Raw genomic sequence first — 20,034 nt, 5'->3', positions numbered from 1 at the left:
GTGTGTGTGTGTGTGTGTGTGTTGGCAATAATGTAGTCATGAGATAATACAAATAATCAGTGAGGGAATAATTAATGATGTGGCAGGGAATATTTTTTGATAAATGCTTGGGGAATGAGGTGACAGGCGTGAAATTAGAAAATTCCTTCAGCGATCTAAAATATAAATAGCTTTCGGAACTGAAAAGAGTTTCACAGCTGAAGATTTTATTGTGTTGAGAGGAAAAACTTTTTTCTCTCCCCCACTCCCTCCTCCTTTGCAAGTTGTTTGTCCATTCACAAAACAAACACTCTGAAGCCCAGCGCGGCTCATGGGAATAAATTTCAGGTCGAATTAGTACAGTTTCCTTGCTGTCAGGATGCTGGAATTAATGGTGTTTTGATGACACGAATTTTGAAGGGCAAACAAAGAAGCTGAAGGGAGAGAGACATGACTCCTTAGAAGCTTGGTCCTCCTCTCCCCCAGCCTCTCTTGTCTTCCCTGTCATCCGTCTGCCAATCTCCCTGTCCATGGTTAGTTAAAGGCGCTTTTTATCCTCTTTTCTTTCCCACAGAGTTTGCCAGATCCGGCCCGGTGCCTGGGTTCCAGGAGGACACGCTGCAGTTGGCCTTCATCGACTTGAGACAAGTAAGTCTTTGTGTTTTTGTTTTTTGTTTTTCTTTTAAGATGTGTGACTGAAGACCATCAGGTCTTAAGGAAAAGGGGAGGGGAGGGGGATTGGCGTTGGCGATTCACACTGGAGACCTAAGGGTTTTTCCCTGTGTTTGAGGCCACCTCTTTTATTTAGCTATCTGGGATCCTTAGCTATGGTGGAGTTAAAGGTTTTGTGGGTAGAAGGAAAGGCAGGAGGTGGGCGGAGGGACCCAGAGACTAGAGGGACTCAAGTGACCCTCAAGTGATGTGACCCATTGTGCTCTAGTTGGCTTCTGCAGACACAGCAAAAAGATAACTCGGCAAACCAATGCTGAGCAGGTGCACCGATGCAGAGACTGCCTGCCCGGAGGACACTTTTGTCTGCAGAGAGAATGAGGGCGGCAGCATTTAAAGAAAAATGAAATATTTTACGTTGTGGATTGTTGGTTTGGCTTGTTGACTCTTTTCTGTTGCCTTCCTTATGTCTTCCCAGCCCCTCCTTTGTAGAATGTGGTCAGCCATGAGTGACTAAGTGGTGTTTTTAGAAGGTGATTAGATTAGCAAAGGCCCCGACCTGGTGGTGCTAACCTGGCGGGCAACCCTGTTAAAGTAACGTGGGTGAAAGCCGGTACTCAGCCATACCCGAGTTTCCCAAGCCCGGCGGATAGAAAGAGTCATTCTGGAGGGCTGTGGCTTGCAGATTGAAATGGGTAGGTTGGTAGGCCTTGGTGGTTTGGGTGGAGAGGAACAGGATGGGCGGGGGCCGAAAGAGGGAGAGAGTTAACTGGGCTCTGTCATCTCTTCACTCTGAAGATGGATGGGGTTGGATAGAAAGTGTGAATGAAGTAAGAATCAATGACTGATGCTTCTCTCCTATTAAAACAATCTTTTTTTTTTTTGTCTGTTTTAAAAAGGGGGCTGGCTTTGTTTCTCCTGCCATAATGATGCAGTGCCTCTTGTTTTCAGAGCTGACATAGTTTGCATTCTGAAAACTTTTAGATGCCCAGAGTATTTCTTAAAGCTATAGGACCCCTTGTATTGGTAGGCTCCTTACCACTGTGACTCGATTCATGCCGGAACAGCTTTTAACCCATAATGGATAGCCAGGGCTACCCCTGCATCCTTGTGGATGGGTGGTGTAATCTGTCATCTGACGACAATTCTGGAAAGCCCTGTTAAGCAGAAAACAGAAAATTGTCTCTCTATAGACCCGCCAAAGTTTGAGGATTCAGGCCGCGTCCCAGAAACGTGTGTCAACTTAATATTTGGGGGCCGAGTTGGGGGTTCTCCTACACATAAAGGCTTTCCCAGCATGGTCACAAATGGAGCCAAGTATCTCTCTCCACACTGAAGAGCTTCCACCTGTGGATTCAGCCACTTAACAGAGACAGGTTTTAAGCCCTTGGCAGATGTGAGGCTGAAAGATTGGAATTTTTGCTTTAGGGTTTGGGGAGTGTTGTCTGTTGCACTTTTCTCCCCTGTTTCTTCTCAGAAACTTCTGAGCCAATTGGCTTTTCTTGGAAAGCAGACGCTGAATTTCATTGGAGAGACATACCCAAGGAAAAATTTTTCCTTTCTCACTATTCATGAGAGGGAAGCGTGGTCGCTCTCTCTAGTTTGTGGTTTTGGTCCCTATGGAAAGTGACTAGCGTTTGCAGAAAATGTTAACTAAGGGAGTGCGTTAGACAGCACAGCCAAAATAGGATGTATCTGAGCCGGGGAAGAATGCTCAGATTCTTGTGAGCTCTCAGCGAGCGCTGTTATTTACCCTTAAGTTCCTGTTTGCCATTGCATTTCTGTTCTCAGAGTTCCTTTTATGAAATTTTAGCAGGAGAAAAAAGAACTTCAAAATTTTACTCCTAAGAAGAGTATGACTCTTCTTATTGAATCTATCACCTGATTCCTAGGTACGGCCGTCTCTGTTAAAACAGCTTCAACTTTTCTAACCTAGGTCATCTGGAAGAACTTCCCAGGTCTCAGGCTGAGGCTCAGGAGCAGCGGGCCCCAATAGGTTGAATCATTGTGAAGAAAATGATCCCTCCACAGCCCAGGCTGCAAATATTAATCTCTAGTCATTCCCATAGCTTATTTTACACAAACGTCCTTTTAGAGGGAGACCTCTTCTGAACTGTGGAGATGCTCAGACCATAAGGAGAGTGTGTCTTGGAGTGTGTCTCCAAAAGAGATAGGTTGACTTTGAGTGAAGCACGATTAAGTGTCTTTGAGTATATTGTCCTTTTGCATGTTCCCTTTGGAATCCTGTAATAGGGTTATGGAATTTTGGGGTTGGGGGCCAATTTCGAAAATCATGCAGTATAACCTTTGGCTTGATACCTGAAACCCTGTACAGCACCCCAGACTATGCTCGCGTATCCCCCTTGAAGAGAACTCACCTCCCCAAAGCAGCATAGGCCGCCTTAGGACAATCTGATTATTAGGAAGCTATTTCTTAAGTTGGCTGAAATCTATCTCACTTAACTCTGACCCTCTGATTCTTTATGTTTTTATTCATGCATCCCAGTTTGGGGGACAGGCTTCCTCTCCTGATTCACTGAGCGTCCTCTGTTAGTAACTGGGCCTTTGTGTAGCATGCTTACCCAAGCCTCATGCAGTCCTTATACAGCTGATTTAGTTTTTCTTTCGTATTACTGACAACATAGATTTGTATCATTCCAGCTGGGCCCAACCTCTTTAGGTCCTGATTCAGTGTTCCAGCTTATTAACTGATTCATCTCCATTTCTTTATTAGTCTGTGCTAACAATATTAAACAGGCAGGGCAGGAGTTAGAAGAAGAAGTGGAAGTTAGGGCAGGTTACAGCGTATAGGCCCATGGAGGACCACACAGTCACAAGACAGCAAGGATGTTCTTTCGCTGTCATCATCTGTATCTGCCTCACTGGCTTATATGAGCTTCCTCCATCTGAGCGTACTCTCCTGTTCTCTTGCTTGAGACTGTCTCAGACACCGTCAAGTGAACAGTAACTGTTAAAATAATCAAAACATGGAATATTTGATGAGATCATCTCTAGGAGAGATCATCTCATAATAGCAGAGTGTCATTTAAAAGCTACAGAAATTCAATTAGGAAGCAAATCAGATATGGACGGCAAAACTATTCATCCTTTCCCACCTGTCCCGTCTAGTCTCAGTTTCCTAATTCATAGGGTAAAGAGTAAAATGACACTTTGAATACACAAGCTTTCATGATATTTCACACGTGCCAAGTGCCTCGTAGTTAACGCACATGAATGTCCTCCTCTCATTTGTCAGACTTCCGGGCGTAGAAAACCTGCTGTTAATCATAATGTGAATTAGACAGTACAAATCAAATTCTCCTTTGCTGCTTTAAGCTTTCTAAACTTCCAAGTTCATAAAAGTGGGTTTGCAGTACGACTTCACATTCATATTTCAAATATATGTGCAGATTTCTATCAAAATCCAGACTTGGGTCAGTGTGAAATCTTGACAAGGACGCCTTAAAGGGCTCACTTAATAACGATTTTGAAGTGGTGTGTGCACCACAAGTCCTAGTAATTGCCAGCCCATAATGCTTCATAATTGGAATTGCAATACAAGGCCAATACTAGATTCTCAGTAGTGATCTGATTCTTTAACGACGCTATGGTTGGAGTTTTTCTTTTGTAGATAAGCAGTAAGTGCATATAGTGCTGATGAACAATAGAATTTGAACTTCAGTTGATTTTCATTTCAACTTCTTTTATCACACTGAGTGCTTCCTGTGAACAAAAGCACAACCCAGGTATGGTGGGAATCCACAAATGAATATAATACAGTCTCTGTCCCCCAGGAGCAAAGAGGTGACCAGCGAATACTTAATTTTAATATAAGTCACACTGTCATAAGTATTACATTGGAAGGATGGAGCATTTTGTATGTTTCAATTATTTTGGTATCTTTTGCTGCATAGCAGAGTGCCCCAAAATGTGTTGTCTGAATAGAAGGAGCATTTATTTAACTCGAGATTCTACAGATTGGCAATCAGGATAGCTTCAGTGGGCTCACTCTTCATATACTGAGGTCAGATTGGCTAGAGGCTAGACTGGCTAGGGGCTGCCTGGTCTAGGATGCCTTAGCTAGGCGGATTCTTCTCTGCTCCCTGTGATCTCTCATCAACCAGCTGCCTAACCCAGGCTGGATCACTTGACATATTGGCAGGTTCCAAGAAAATAAGGGGAAATTTCTTGAGTTGAGGTCTACCCTTGGAACTGGCAAGCCCTCATTCCCACCACATTCTGTTGGCCAGAGCTGGTTACAGGATCAGCCCAGAGTCAAAGATGTGGGAAAATCGACTTCAGCTTATCCTCTGGTTGGGATAGAAGACCTTTATATGAACAATGTATCTATAAATGCAGAAAGAGGCCTTAGAGTGGAGAGATCTTTGTGAGCCTAAGTAGTTATAAAATATTTAAAATCATTTAAATATATAAAATTATATATTTCATATACGTCAAATATATAAAATCATTTGAAAAGTAGAAAGTTAAACTCAAAGAAATGCAGGCATTGGTGAGGGAGGAAAGTGTTTTAAGCATAGAAAATAGCCAGTTTTAAGTTTTGTTTAAAAACAGATGGGATCTGTTTAACTAGGATCTCAACTATCTTTCCTTCTTTTGAGAATTAGACTAATCTTGGAGCACCTGGATGGCTCAGTGGGTTAAGCCTCTGCCTTCAGCTCAGGTCATGATCTCAGGATCCTGGGATCGAGCCCCACATCGGGCTCTCTGCTCAGCAGGGAGACTGCTTCTCCCTCTCTCTCTGCCTGCCTCTCTGCCTACTTGTGATCTCTCTGTTAAATAAATAAATAAAATCTTAAAAGAATTAGACTAATCTCTTTAAACCCCCCATTTCTCAACTTCTCTTCTTCTTTACTTTCCTCATAGACCTCTTTTTTTTTTCTTTTTCTTTCTTTCTTTCTTTTTTTTTTTTTTTTTCTTAATGTCCTATACTTCTCATCAAACCCTGCTTATTGTGGGCTACCCTGGAACATTTCACTTTTCTGTAACTCACATTCATCGTGAGGGCATCTTAACTTCCCCAGATTAATTAATTATTTACATTACTCATTTAATCTCTGGCTGTTCACCTTACATATTTGGCCAACAGGAAAAGTTGAATGGGTTCTTTTCTTCAGTAACATTTTCTGTTCCTTGGCCCCGACTCTTATTTACTTCCGATATCCTAAGTGTTTATAGAGCTGAATGAACTAGGTTGTGACATTGCATCAGATCTCCTGAATAGAGCTTGTTGGCAACGACTCTTAAACAGCAAACCATCCCAAGATATCTACGGCTTTTTTTAGATGGAGCTGGTGACATTCCCCCTAGGCCAGTTATTCCCCAATTTCTAAACCTTCAGTCTAAAGTAAACACGGTGCATTTCCATTGCAGGCACTTAACTTGCCTTAAAAACAACTATAGGACCTGAGAGAAATAATCGTATATTTCTTTGGAGATGTTGAACGAATTCCGATGTTGGTCCTGTTAGGGGTATATGGGCGAAATCAGTCCTCTCGGCTACTGTTGGGTGTGCAGACCTGAGAAGAGCTCAAGAGCCCAACCATGTACAGCTGCCTCTTCCACTCCCCATCCTAACTTGATCCTAGCCAAAGAAATTTTGATTTTGGAATTAAATTGCGTACTCTTTTCTTTTGCCCTGCCCAACAAGTCTAATGAGCAACATTCTCATGAAGAGGGGCTGGACTTTTGACCTCATATAAGTCAAGGCTGGATCTGCACACACACAGGATGGGGCCCAGGTAAATGAGGTCTTCAGCCACTGGGATGCTGCTGCAGCCGCTGCAAATAAGGTCTCTTTCCTTACCTTGCCTGGGGTGTTATAACTGGGCCATCCAGGCACATTCATAGAAGAAATTGCCAATAATATGTAACATGTCCTGGGATTTACTGAACACCTTTGGTTGATTGGAAGAGAGTCTATTCTAAAGCTGCCGAAACTTTGTCTTACCTCATACCAAGCTCTTACCTAGAGAGGAGGAGAGCTCGGAAACTCTGTCTCTAGGTTTTGTTTATTTTTTTAAACACAGAATCCATTTTTTTTTTTCCAGACCTGGCTGTCGTGAAATAATATCCAAGCAGAGTACAAGTCTTTGGTATTTGGTATAAAAAATCACGTAGGAAAAACCCAGACATTTTAATGGGCTAAATGACATCACAGCATGTTGGGAAGGCCATTTTCTATTCATTATCCTCTCACTATGGAAATCGCTTTAGCAATTTGGAAGTCTGATTTCTTAAAGTCTCATGGAATTGTTTCAGAGAAGGAGCAAATATTAGTAGCGGATGCCAACCACAATGAGACCATGATCTTTATAAGAGGTAGATTCCTCATTGATTTTTCACAACGGAGAGTAGTTGGGGTCTTTGGAAGGACAGTGGAAGGTCTGATGAATACCCCCTGTGTATTTTCTCGGGGCTTTGCTTTTTCCTCAGAGACAAAGCATAGCCACTGAGCAGGAGTGTGGGTGGCAAACATTTGATTCTTTGCACATTTGTGCTTGCTAAAGAGGTAGCTTCTGAGCCTCTTTGAGGAACCTCTCTTTTAGAGTTTGTGTGTCTGGAACTGCTGACTCATGAATGGCAGGCACTATGGGCCCTGTCAGGATCCTTAAGCACACAATGGCAGTTATGTGGAGACAAGGAGTGGGCGAAAGACCTTTAGTTAGGGGTAGTTGTGGATAATCTTTTGGATAGCAGGAAACAAAACACCAGATTTGGGATATATTTCCCCATGAATTGGGTTTGGCCTTTGATTCATGGCTCCCCCACCACCCACCTCCCCCTTCCCCCCGGTTAACATTATCCATTGTTGCTGTCAACCCATATTGGCACAGTCTTGGGTTAAGTGGGAAGTGTAATCTAAAGCTTGGTCAACAGAGTTGTCTAGTACTTCCTGCTTTAACCCAGAGGCAGAGCTCTGCCACTTGGGAGTTCCAGCAGAACATCGAACAGCCCTTCCAGCAGATGCTAGAAGGACTTTTTCTCGAAGTATGTGTCTAGTCTGCAACAACCTTCTACCCCTTTGCTCCAATAGAATGACTGTCACTTTTAAAATGGGTTGGTGCCAACATCACACTGGATAGCCTCATAGCAAAGTCATCCACTCAGAGGCTAGCGATTCATTCCATTTTGGCTCTTGTGGGACGAGCTAGTAAGCATAAGTGCAGGAAAAGCCATCTGGCAGTTACTCCCTTTGCTTGTGGACAGCATTGGTGATCTTCTAATGCTGTATCATAAGAGAGACCAAGGTCAGCCATGAGGCATGCTACCTGGGCTCTTGCAAAGCTCTGTACTGCTCTCTGTGTTTACCAGCAAACCGAGCCTCAGAAACTCAGGTTTCTCCCATACCTCAGCATGCAGCATGAATCTGCATACCCACAGATCTGGAATTGGTAAATTTCTGAGATAGTCATATCTTCAGGAGAAAGGACGAGTCATTACATGAATTTCTCTGGGGGTAACAGTATCAAAGGCTGTTGCAGTAGTGCTGGTGGAATTTAAAGCCTGATAGGTTCTGAACACAAATCTTATCTCTGAAACTGCAATGCCTTTAGTGTGCTACTAGTGAATACTTATAGGTCATGGAAAGGCCAAAAGAGCCAGGCCTTGGATCTAACTACTAACCACTGCATCCTCTCAGCAACCGCTGGAGGGCAGCAGAGAGTGACAACAAAGGGCTAGATTGAGGGAATTGGGGCATATTTCAATTTGCCAAGAAAGAAGCCCCTTAGCTTAAGAGAATTCACTACCTGGGAGCCACAGTTGCGAGCATGGGCTCCTGGGGAACAAGGACCAAAAGAACATCTAGAACCCTGATGTGAAGATTAAAACCCTCCTTCTAGGCAAGTTCTTAGAAATGCGTAAAGAAATGAGATAGGACTGATTGGAAAAGGGGAGCCAGACAGCTTCTGTAAAGGTAGGGAACCAATAAGACAGTCAAAAGTGTTAAGTATCAAGGGAGAAGCAAAAATGGAACAGGAACCAAAGGAAAGAAAGAACTTTGGCGGGAGACAAACTAGACTGAGCGAGTTGCAGAGGCAAAGGTACAGTCAGGAAGGGTTGGATCCCCTGAGACAGCTAGCTGTGTGCAGGAAGGAGCCATTTGTAGGGCGCATATCATCAGACATAGAGCTGCAGAAGGACCAATTTCAGGCATGACCACACGCTCAGATCTATGAGCTTCTCATCTCTTAAAAGTAGCTCCTTCTTGATTAATCTAGAGCATTTCCTTCTTAGTCTTTCTTGATTTCAAGAGCAAAATAACTCATTGAGATTGTGGCCAAAGAGAAAAATAGTATAACATTCTAAGATATTAATAAGGGATTCTTAACATGAAATGAAGTTGAACGTGGGCATGAAGCTCTTCTGGATAGTTGTTGGTGTGAAAGGACAGTTCACTTTCCTAGATAAGTTTCTGATGTTCCCTTTTCACTTTTTATTCTGTAACATTTTCTAATATTATCCCATGGAAAAGAAAAACTGGCTCTGGCAAACAAGTTACACAGGCAAAATCCTAGTAAATCCAGAGACTTAGGAGCTGTTCCCAGTAGGCTAGCAGAAAGCTGGGTAGAGTCTCTGTCTCTGTCTCTGTCTCTCTCTTTTTTTTTTTTCCAAGTTCTTCTTCACCCTTTCTTTTTATTTCTTTTCAGTATTCCAAGATTCATTGTTTATGCACCACACCCAGTGCTCCACGCAGTATGTGCCCTCCATAATACCCACCACCAGGTTCACCCAACACCCTCCCCGCCCCTCCAAAACCCTCAGTTTGTTTCTCAGAGTCCATAGTCTCTCATGGTTTGTCTCCCTCTCCGATTTTCCTCAACTCACTTCTTCTCTCCATCTCCCAGTGTCCTCCGTGTTATTCCTTATGCTCCACAAGTAAGTGAAACCATGTGATACTTGACTCTCTCTGCTTGACTTATTTCACTCAGCATAATCTCCTCCAGTCCCGTCCATGTTGATATAAAAGTTGGGTATTCATCTTTTCAGATGGAGGCATAATACTCCATTGTATATATGGACCATATCTTCTTTATCCATTTGTCTGTTGAAGGTCATCTTGGCTCTTTCCATAGTTTGGTAATTGTGGCCATTGCTGCTATAAACACTGGGGTACAAATGGCCCTTCTTTTCACTACATCTATATCTTTGGGGTAAATACCCAGTAGTGCAATTGCAGGGTCATAGGGAAGCCCTATTTTTAATTTCTTAAGGAATCTCCACCGTGTTTTACAAAGTGGCTGCACCAACTTGCATTCCCACCAACAGTGTAAGAGGGTTACCCTTTCTCCACATCCTCTCCAACACTTATTTACTGTCTTGTTGATTTTGGCCATTCTAACTGGAGTAAGGTGGTATCTCAATGTGGTTTTGATATGAACCTGATGGCTAATGATGATGAACATTTTTTCATGTGTCTGTTACCATTTGTATGTCTACTTTGGAGAAGTGTCTGTTCATGTCTTCTGCCCATTTTTTTGACATGATTGTCTGTTTTGTGTGTGTTGACATTGAGGAGTTCTTTATAGATCTTGGATATCATCCCTGTGTCTGTAGTGTCATTTGTGAATATCTTCTCCCATTCTCCAATTCCGTGGGTTGTATTATTGGCTGTTTCCTATGCTGTGCAGAAGCTTTTGATCTTGATAAAGTTCCAAAAGTTCATTTTCACTCTTACTTTTTTTTGCCTTTGGAGACATGTCTTGAAAGAAGTTGCTGCATTGAAGAGGTTACTACCTATGTTCTCCTCTAGGATTTTGATAGATTCCTGCCTCACGTTGAGGTCTTTTATCCATTTCAAGTTTATCTTTGTGTATGGTGTAAGAGAATGGTTTAGTTTCATTAGCTGTCCGATCTTCCCAACACCATTTATTGAAGAGACCGTCTTTTTTCCATTGTATATTTTTTCCTGCTTTGTCGAAGATTATTTAACCATAGAGTTGTGGGTCCATATCTGGGCTCTCTATACTGTTCCACTGGTCTATGTGTCTGTTTTTGTGCCAGTACCATGCTGTCTTCGTGATCACAGCTTTGTAGTAAAGCTTGATATCAGGCAACGTGGTGCCCCCAGTTTTGTTTTTCTTTTTCAACATTTCCTTAGCCATGTGGGGTCTCTTCTGTTCCATACAAATTTTAGAATTGTTTGTTCCAGCTCTTTGAAAAATTCTGGTAGAATTTTGGTCGGGATGGCATTGAAAGTATAGATGGCTCTAGGCAGTATAGACATTTTAACCATGTTTATTCTTCTGATCCATGAGCATGAGATACTAAGGGAGGTTCTATAAAAGAAGAACCCAAGAGTGACATAGAAATTTAGAGACAATCTATAGCAACAGGGACTTCACAGACAACGTGATACCAATAAAAACGTATCTTTCAATAATCACTCTCAATGGGAATGGCCTAAACGCTTCCATAAAATGGCACAGGGTTGCAGATTGGATAAAATGACAGGACCCTTCCATACGCTGTCTACAAGAGACCCATTTGGAACCTAAAGATACACCTAGCCTGATGGAGAAAGTAAAGGGATGGAGAAGCATCTTTCATGCCAGTGGGCCTCAAAAGAAAGCTAGGGTAGCAATTCTCATATGAGATAAATTAGATTTAGATAAATCTAATTTAGATAATATAGTCAGAGATAAAACTAAATACTGTAGTCAGAGATAAAGAAGGACACTACATCATTCTTAAAGGGTCTGTCCACCAAGAAGATCTAACAATTGTAAATATTATGCCCCCAACTACATAACACAACTGTTAATCAAGATAAAAAATCATATTGTTGTGAATCTGTTAATAGTAGGGGATCTTAACATGCCACTCTCAATAATAGACAGATCATCTAAGCAGAAAATCAATAAAGAAATAAGAGCATTGAATGACATATTGGACCAAATGGACCTCATAGATATATACAGAACATTCCACCCTGAAACAACAGAATACTCATTCTTCTCAAGCGCACATGGAACCTTCTTCAGAATAGGCCACATACTGGTCACAAATCAGGACTCAGCTGATACCAAAAGACTGAGATTATTCCCTGTATATTCTCAGACCACAATGCTTTGAAACTGGAACTCAACCACAAGAAAAATTTTGGAAGGAATTCAAACACTTGGAAGCTAAAGACTTCCCTGCTTAAGAATGTTTAGATCAGGGATGCCTGGGTGGCTCAGTTGGTTGGGCAGCTGCCTTCGGCTCAGGTCATGATCCCGGTGTCCTGGGATTGAGTCCCACATCAGGCTCCTTGCTCAGCAGGGAGCCTGCTTCTCCCTCTGCCTCTGCCTGCCATTCTGTCTGTCTGTGCTTGCTCTCTCTCCCTCTCTTTCTAAAAAGAAAAAAAAAAGAATGTTTAGATCAACCAGGAAATCAAAGAAGAACTTAAACAATTCACAGAAACCAATGGGAATGAAGGCACATCGGTCCAAAACCTATGGGATACAGCAAAGGCGGTCCGAAGGGGGAAATACATAGCCATCCAAGCCTCACTCAAACAAACTTTACACCTTAAAGAACTGGAAAATCAATAACAAATTTAGCCAACCCCATACACAAGAAGGAAAATAATCAAGATTAGAGCAGAGATCAATGAGATAGAAACTAGAGATACAGTAGAACACATCAATGAAACTAGAAGCTGGATTTTTTAAAGCATCAGTAAGATTGATAAACCACTGGCCAAACTAATCCAAAAGAAAAAAGAGAGGACCCAAATTAATAAAATTATGAATGAAAAGGGAGAGATCACAACTAATACCAGGGAAATAGAAACAATCATCAAAAATATTATCAACAGTTATATGCCAATGAGCATATAACTTAAGCAACCTAGATGAAATGGATGCATTCCTGGAAACCTATAAATTTCCAAAACTGAATCAGGAAGAAATTGACAACTTGAATAGACCAATAGCTAGTAATGAGATTGAAGCAGTGATCAAAAACCTCCCAAAAAACAAGAGCCCAGGACCTGACGGATTCCCTGGAGAATTCTACCACACAGTCAAAGAAGAAATAATACCTATTCTCCTGAAGCTGTTTCAAAAAATAGAAACAGAAGGAAAACTTCCAGACTCTTTCTATGAAGCCAGCATTACCCTGATCCCCAAACCAGACAAAGACCCCATCAAAAAGGAGAATTTCAGACCAATATCCTGTTGAATATGGATGCCAAGATTCTCAACAGGATCCTAGCTAGTAAGGTCCAACAGTACATTATAATGCTTATTCACCATGGCCAGGTGGGATTTATCCATGGGGTGCGGTGGTGGTTCAACATTCACAAATCAATCAAAGTGATAGAACAAATCAATAAGAGAAAAGAGAAGAACCACATGGTCCTCTCAATTGATGCAGAAAAAGCATTTGACAAGACATAGCATCCATCCCTGATTAAAACTTTTCAAAGTATAGGGATAGAGGGAACTTCATAGATAGATAGATAGAGAGAACTTCATAAAATCTATCTATGAAAAACCCACAGTGAATATCATCCTCAGTGGGGAGATGCTGAGAGCCTTCCCTTTGAGATCAGAAGCATGACAAGGATGTCCACTCTTGCCACTGTTGTTCACAAAGTACTAGAAGTCCTAGGAACATCAATCAGAAAACAAAAAGAAATAAAAGGTATTCAAATTGGCAATGAAGAAGTCAAACTCTCTCTCTCTTTTCAGATGACATGATTCTTTATATGGAAAACCCAAAAGACTCCACCCCCAAACTACTAGAACTCATACAGCAATTCAGTAACATGGCAGGATACAAAATCAATGTGCAGAAATCAGTTGCTTTCTTATATACTAACAATGAAAATATAGAAAGGGAAATTAGAAGATCGATTCCATTTACTATAGCACCAAGACCATAAGATACCTGGGAATAAACCTAACCAAAGAGGTAAAGGATCTGTACTCGAGGAACTACAGAATCCTCATGAAAGAAATTAAAGAAGACACAAAAAGATGGAAGAGCATTCCATGCTCATAGAGTCTCTTCTAAATGCTGAGCACTTAACAGTTTTCCAAATCCTCTAAGTGTGGAGAAAGAAACTCTTGGTTGGTCTCTTAAACTTCTAGTGTCTTCCTTGTATGTTTCAACCCCTTAAATATTAGGAAAAACGGGTCTCTTCTATATCCACAAATTCCAGGACCCCTGTACCAGGTGTTGGGGTGGCATAGTGGTTAAGAAGCTTGGAATTGGGCAGACCTGGGTTATTAGCTGTGACATTTGGCAAATTATTTGACCTCCCAAAGATGTAGTTTCCAACTATTTTTGATTATATGCTTAGCAAATATTAAGTAACATGATAATGCTTACTCCAGCATTTTAAGCCTTAGAAGTTATTATAAAATCTTCTTTTTTTTAATAGCCTTGGATCTGCTTTCAGTTGTTTAGTTCATAAATATAATGAATAACTAAATAAATTATGGTGTGCCTAAATATCACCCATCAATAAAAAGGAGCTATTTGATAATCTAATTCTAAAATTTATATGAGGTTCTAGAAAACACAAACTTATCTGTAGTGACAAGAGAGTAGGTCAGTGGTTGCTTAGGAATAATGGGACAGGACTGATGTCAAAGAAAATGCAAGGGAGCTTTTCGGGATGATAGACATGTTCTTGGTGGTGGTGGTAGTTACATCAGTGTATGGATTTGTCTATGTAAAATAGATTTATTTTCTTGTATATTAAATTATATCTTGATAAGATATAATTTGAGTCTGAAAATTATATATAATTTGAGTATGAAAAGTATATATAACATTCTATATATAAAATTCTAGAGTTTGTATTCTTATTTTCATTTGGTGTAATGTTTTGAAATTCATCCATGGCATTGGCTATATCAGTTGTTCATTTTTTAGTTGATGACTGATATTTGTCTGTATGGATATATTATAATTTAGTCACTCACCTGTTGTATTTACTAACACTTTGTTGTTTCCTCTCTTGGAATATGAATAAGGCTGCAGTGGACATTCATGTGGAAGTGCTTGTGTGGGTATGTGTCTTCATGTCTCTTGGGTAGCACAAGGAGTGGGATTGTTGAGTGAGCCAAGAGTAGTTTAACTTTATTTTAAAACATGTCAAACTCTTCCAAAGTGGTTGTGCCATATTCCACACCCACCAGCGGTGAACGAGAATTTGGGTGTTTCACGTTCTCTTCAACACTTGGTTCGAGTAAAATTCATCCTTCTTCAATAGACAGCTCTATAAATTTTTACAAACTTACAGCAATTGTGTAACTGCTACGAAAGTCAAGAATACTTCCATCACTCAAAAAATTCTTTATGTCTCTGCAGTGAGTCTACTCTTCCCATTTCCAACCCCAGGCGACAACTTCTCTGCTCTCTGACACTCTAGTTTTGTCATATAAATGGAATCATACTTTTAATTTTGGCCTCTTTCACTTAGCAGAATGCTTTCAAGATCCCTGTTATTGCATATATTGGTAGTCCCTTCACTTTTATTGCAGAATAGTATTCCATTATAGGGATTATTTATTCATTCACCAGCTGATGAATATTTGGATTGTTCCCAGTTTGAAGATCTCATGAATAAAGCCATGTAATTATGTAAAGGTTTTTATGTGGACATATGTTTTTATTTTTCTAGAGTATATACTTAGGAATGAGGCAACTGGGTCATAAAGTATATGCTTAAGTTATAAGAAATTGTCAAGCTCTTTTCCAAAGTGCCTTTACAACATAGGAGAGTTGCAACTGCTCTGCACCCTGACTAGTGTTTGGTATTGTTGATTTTTGTTACCTGCTCTGTTCTGACAGGTATGTAGTAGTATTTTGTGGTGGTTTTAATGTGCATTCCCATAATGACTCTTGATGCTCAACATCATTTTTTATACTCATTTAGCATCCATAGCTCTTCTTTTGTGAGGTGTTTGTTCAAATCTTTTGCCCAGTTTTTAAAAATAATTCTTAAAATATTCTGGTTACCAGTCCATTATCAGTTAGGTATTTGGCAACCCTATTCTCCCAGTCTGTGGCTTTCTTTTTTCCTTCTTATCAGTATCTTTTGAAAAGTTTAGAGTTTTTTGTTTTAATAATACATAGTTTATAATGACATTATTTTTTCCTTTCATGCCTTATGGTCTGTATGTCCTATTTTAAAAAATGTTTACCTAATCCAAAGTCACAAAGATTATCTCCTGTGTTTTCTTCAGGGAGTTTTATAGTGTTAAGTTTTACATTTAGGCCCCTGATGATATATTTTGAATTAATTTTTCAGTGCATCGTAAGATGTGGTCACGTTTTGAATTTTTATGTAGAATGTATAGTTAATTGTTCCAGCACCACTGGTTAAAAATACTACGCTTTCATTGCTGATTTGCCTTGACACATTTAATAAAAAATCAGTTGACCATGTGTGTATTGTTCTGTTTCTAGACTCTAGATTCTGTGCCATTGATCCATATGTCTGTACTTTTACTGTGTTTTGATCTTACTTTTTTAAAAAAAATATTTTACTTATTTATTTGAAACACACAGAGAGAGAGAGCATGAGATGGGGGAGTTTCAAGGGGAGAAGCAGACTCCCCACTGAGTAGGGATCCTGATGCAGGGCTTGATCCTGGGACTCCTGGATCATGACCTGAGCCAAAGGCAAACCCTTAACTCACTGAGCCACCCAGGTGCCATTTGATCTTACTTTTATGTTAATCTTAAAATCAGATAGTATGGTATTGAGTTCTCCCAACTTTTTTTTTTCCAAAATCCTTTTGTTTATTCTAGGTTCTTTACATATATATTCTAGAATCAGCTAGTCAATTCCTACAAAAAAGCTTGTTGGAATTTTGGCTAGGATTTTTAGATCAGTCTGAGAAGAATGGACATTCTGACATGAATGAATTTTCTAATCCACATATATATTTACAGACTGTATGTATATATATATGCATATAGTCTATCTTCATTTATTTACATCTTTGATTTCTCTCATCAGTGCTTTTTATTTTTTAGGTAATCTTGCATATATTTTATAAGATTAATTTTATAGCATTTCATGTTTGTTTTAAATGGTATTATTCTTTTAATGTCAATTTTTAAAATTTATTTATTTGATAGAGATCACAGGTAGAGAAGCAGGCAGATAGAGAAGGAAAAGCATATATGCATACATATATGCATATATATACATATAGTCTATCTCCATTTATATACATCTTTGATTTCTCTCATTAGTGCTTTTTATTTTTTAGCTAATCTTGCATGTATTTTCTAAGATTAAGATTAATTTTGTAGCATTTCATGTTTGTTGTAAATGGTATTATTCTTTTAATGTCAATTTTTTAAAAATATTTTATTTATTTATTTGACAGAAGAGATCACAAGTAGATAGAGAGGCAGGCAGATAGAGAGGGAGAAGCGGCTCCCCACTGAGCAGAGAGCCCGATGTGGCTCAGATCATGACCTGAGCTAAAGGCAGAGGCTTAATCCACTGAGCCACCCAGACGTTCCTAATGTCAATTTTTAATTGTTCATCACTAGTGTATAGAGACACAATTGGTATTTGTATGTTGATCTTGAATTTCAAACTTGTTAAACTCATTTATGAGATCTAATAATATTTTATACATTTAGGGGGATTTTCTAGGTAGACATTGATGACATCTGTGAATGAAGACCATTTTACTTCTCCCGTCCAATCTAGATGCCTTTTGTTTCTTGCCTTTTTGCAATAGGACCTCCACTACAATGTCAAGTAGGAGTACTGAGAACTTATTCCTGATCTTAATGGGGAAGTGGTCAGTTTTCACCATTAAATATAACAGGTATAAGTTTTTTACATCCTTCATCAGTTGAGCAAGTTTCTTTTAATTCTTAATTTGCTAAGAGTTCTTATTATGAAGGGTATATCAGTTTTATACTCTATCGCTTAATTAGCCATTATTGTTTGTACTTTAAAGTTATGTGTAATGTTTTGTTTTTACACTGAAGTTGTAAGATATATACTCATACTTAAAGGCCTTTTGATCTGAATTACTTATTAAAGTAACTTGTATAAGAGTTATAAAAACATTTTTATGACTTTTCTATGTATGGCTAGTTCCTACAACAAAGGGTCATACCAACTTAAAGAACACCAGCGGTGTTTTCATGCACTGAATACAGCACCTCACTAACACTGAGTGTATAATATATAAATTTTAAGTGTTTTGGTAAATTTAATAGGTATAAGAAGGTACCTCACTCTTTCGTTCCTCATTTTTTTTCTTTTTCTGTACACGTGAAAAACAATTGAGTGGCCCATGAACATCAATAAGGGTATGACTTCATGAGTGTCCCAATTTTCAGTTCTCATTACCATGTCCTGGGGTAAGATTTTGCAATCCAATTTGATGATGCACTGATATTTTCACTTTAGCTTATTACAATCTAATAAGAAAGGTGAGACTGATACTTCTAAAAAGCTAACTATTAGTAAGAAGCAGCATATGATTTAAGCAGCAAATTAAGTACCATGTAAGCATTGTGTGCGTTTGAAGGGGAGGTATGGCTGTGCCGTTAGAAGTGATGATTTTTGCCATTTTGGCTATTGTTTTTATAGCAAGTCAGTGGGAGCTGATTTTCTTTCTTGCTTTGACTTAGGTTATTTAATTTTTCTAAAAGCATTCTATGACAAAACATTCATGATTCACTATTCATGGTGTCTGTGAAAATTGTGGTCATCTGGGGAAATTTCATCCCATGCTCGTGATCAAACAATGTCCAGACTGTTACTTTGTCAGTGTTACTGCAGTAAAGAACAAATTAGCCTGCTGTTGGCTGGCAGAGTGAAGGTTTGACTTCTCTATTTTCCAGACTGTGCTAAAAAATGTGCTCTAGAGACTTCATCTGAAGATTAGATGTCTGTCTAAGCCAAACATCAGTTGTAGAAAGGCCTCCCAAATTCTCCCCAGTCCTCTGTGCTTTGGGCCTTGTCAAGGCAAACAGCAGGTTCTCGATGACAATGGTATGGCCTCCTTATGAGCTACTACTTGTACAATCTGTACTGTTCAGTGATGTCAGACCAGAGGAGACTGTGAGGGAAGGTGGTTCTTGGAAGCTACTGGTAACACTGAGACTATACTAAAAAGAACTATCTCACACCGTAGTAAACTGACAATGCCATTAAAAGCAAATATGTGTTATGAGGTAAGGGGATATATAATTATTCTTTTTAGAGTATATACTGAGTATCATTGGTCTCTACGGCATTTGTGCATGTGGTGTAATGTGATGGTGGTGATGGAGTGTGTGTGTGTGTGTGTGTGTGTGTGTGCGTGTGTGCGTGTGTGTGTATTTTTCCATGCATGTTTTTCCTATTCTAAATCCACATGTGGTTAGAGTTCCATATCATGCTGTTAATTTTGCCTTTCCTTAAACCCCTGATAGAAATCATTTAAAGGGAGGAGGTGGTTTTCCATGTGATTTCTCTGGATACCACTTCCTGTATCTATCTTTCTATCTTTGTGGAGAAGCACCACCTGCTTAATGAAGTGACCATGAAAGGATGCAGTGAATTTCATTGGTGGGAGGTAATGTTGGTTTGGAGAAATGGTATAGGAGTGGATATGTTCATGGTTCTTTCTGTTAAGTATGAAACTCTATTCTTACTCTTTTTCTTTTCCTGTTTTATGTCCCTGCCATTGAGGATCTTTTATTTATTTTCTTCCATTCTGCCACCTACAATTTTTTTAAAGCACAGTCATGATCATGTCATTTGCCTGCTTACAAAGCCTGAGAGCTCTCTGTTGTCCAAAGAACAGAGGACCACCTCCTAGCAAAGCAAGTTTCGTCCTAGCTTATTGTTCTGGTCTCCTTTTCCTGTCACTCTTCCCCTTGGTAGAGGTAACCTCTACCAAGACCACTCTTCACACCTCCACAATCCCAAAACCCAGTAAGCTTCAGGCCCCTTCTGCCTGTCACAGAATGTGCTCTTGGTAGAGTGACAAACTCCGTCCCTGCCTTCACAGCATGGCTCAAATGTCATCTCCTTTATAAATTCTATCCAACCTCCTCAGGCAGATTTAATTGTTCCCCCTTTGGGTCCCTGACATTTTGTGTGTCCCTTCATTACTAATTCTCTTATAATTACTTGTTCAATCATCCGCCTTCTCCATTAGATTCTGCGTTCACCAGGGGCAGGAACCCTGTTTTATTTGTCCTTGAACTCCCCCTCCCCCCAATGGGTAGCATAGTTCCTATTAGGTATTGTGCTTTCGTAACTGCTTGCCGAATACATTGACCTAATATCGTTTTGTGGCATTTCAGAAATAAATGGAATTAGATGGAGTTTCTGAATAATATTGGCCCTCAAACTCCCTTAGATAAATAGTATTCATAATTTTTCTCCCAGAA

General features: G+C 39.7%; 1 protein-coding gene across 4 annotated transcripts in view; it reads left to right on the top strand.

Moving 5' to 3' along the window:
• Positions 1–20,034, top strand: part of EXOC6B (exocyst complex component 6B) — a 651,357-nt gene that overhangs the window by 495,430 nt on the left and 135,893 nt on the right. For all 4 annotated transcript variants that reach the window (XM_004742187.3, XM_004742188.3, XM_004742185.3 and 1 more), the window contains one exon: positions 554–627. In XM_004742187.3, coding sequence (XP_004742244.1) covers positions 554–627 — 74 coding nt within the window. The remainder of the gene's footprint in view (positions 1–553; positions 628–20,034) is intronic.

The sequence above is a fragment of the Mustela putorius genome, unplaced genomic scaffold, assembly GCF_011764305.1.
Source record: "Mustela putorius furo isolate JIRA1106 unplaced genomic scaffold, ASM1176430v1.1 tig00000281_pilon_pilon_pilon, whole genome shotgun sequence".
NCBI classification, from domain to species: Eukaryota; Metazoa; Chordata; class Mammalia; order Carnivora; family Mustelidae; genus Mustela; species Mustela putorius.
Note: the sequence above shows the minus strand (reverse complement) of the source record. Positions and strands in the feature narration are given on the sequence as shown.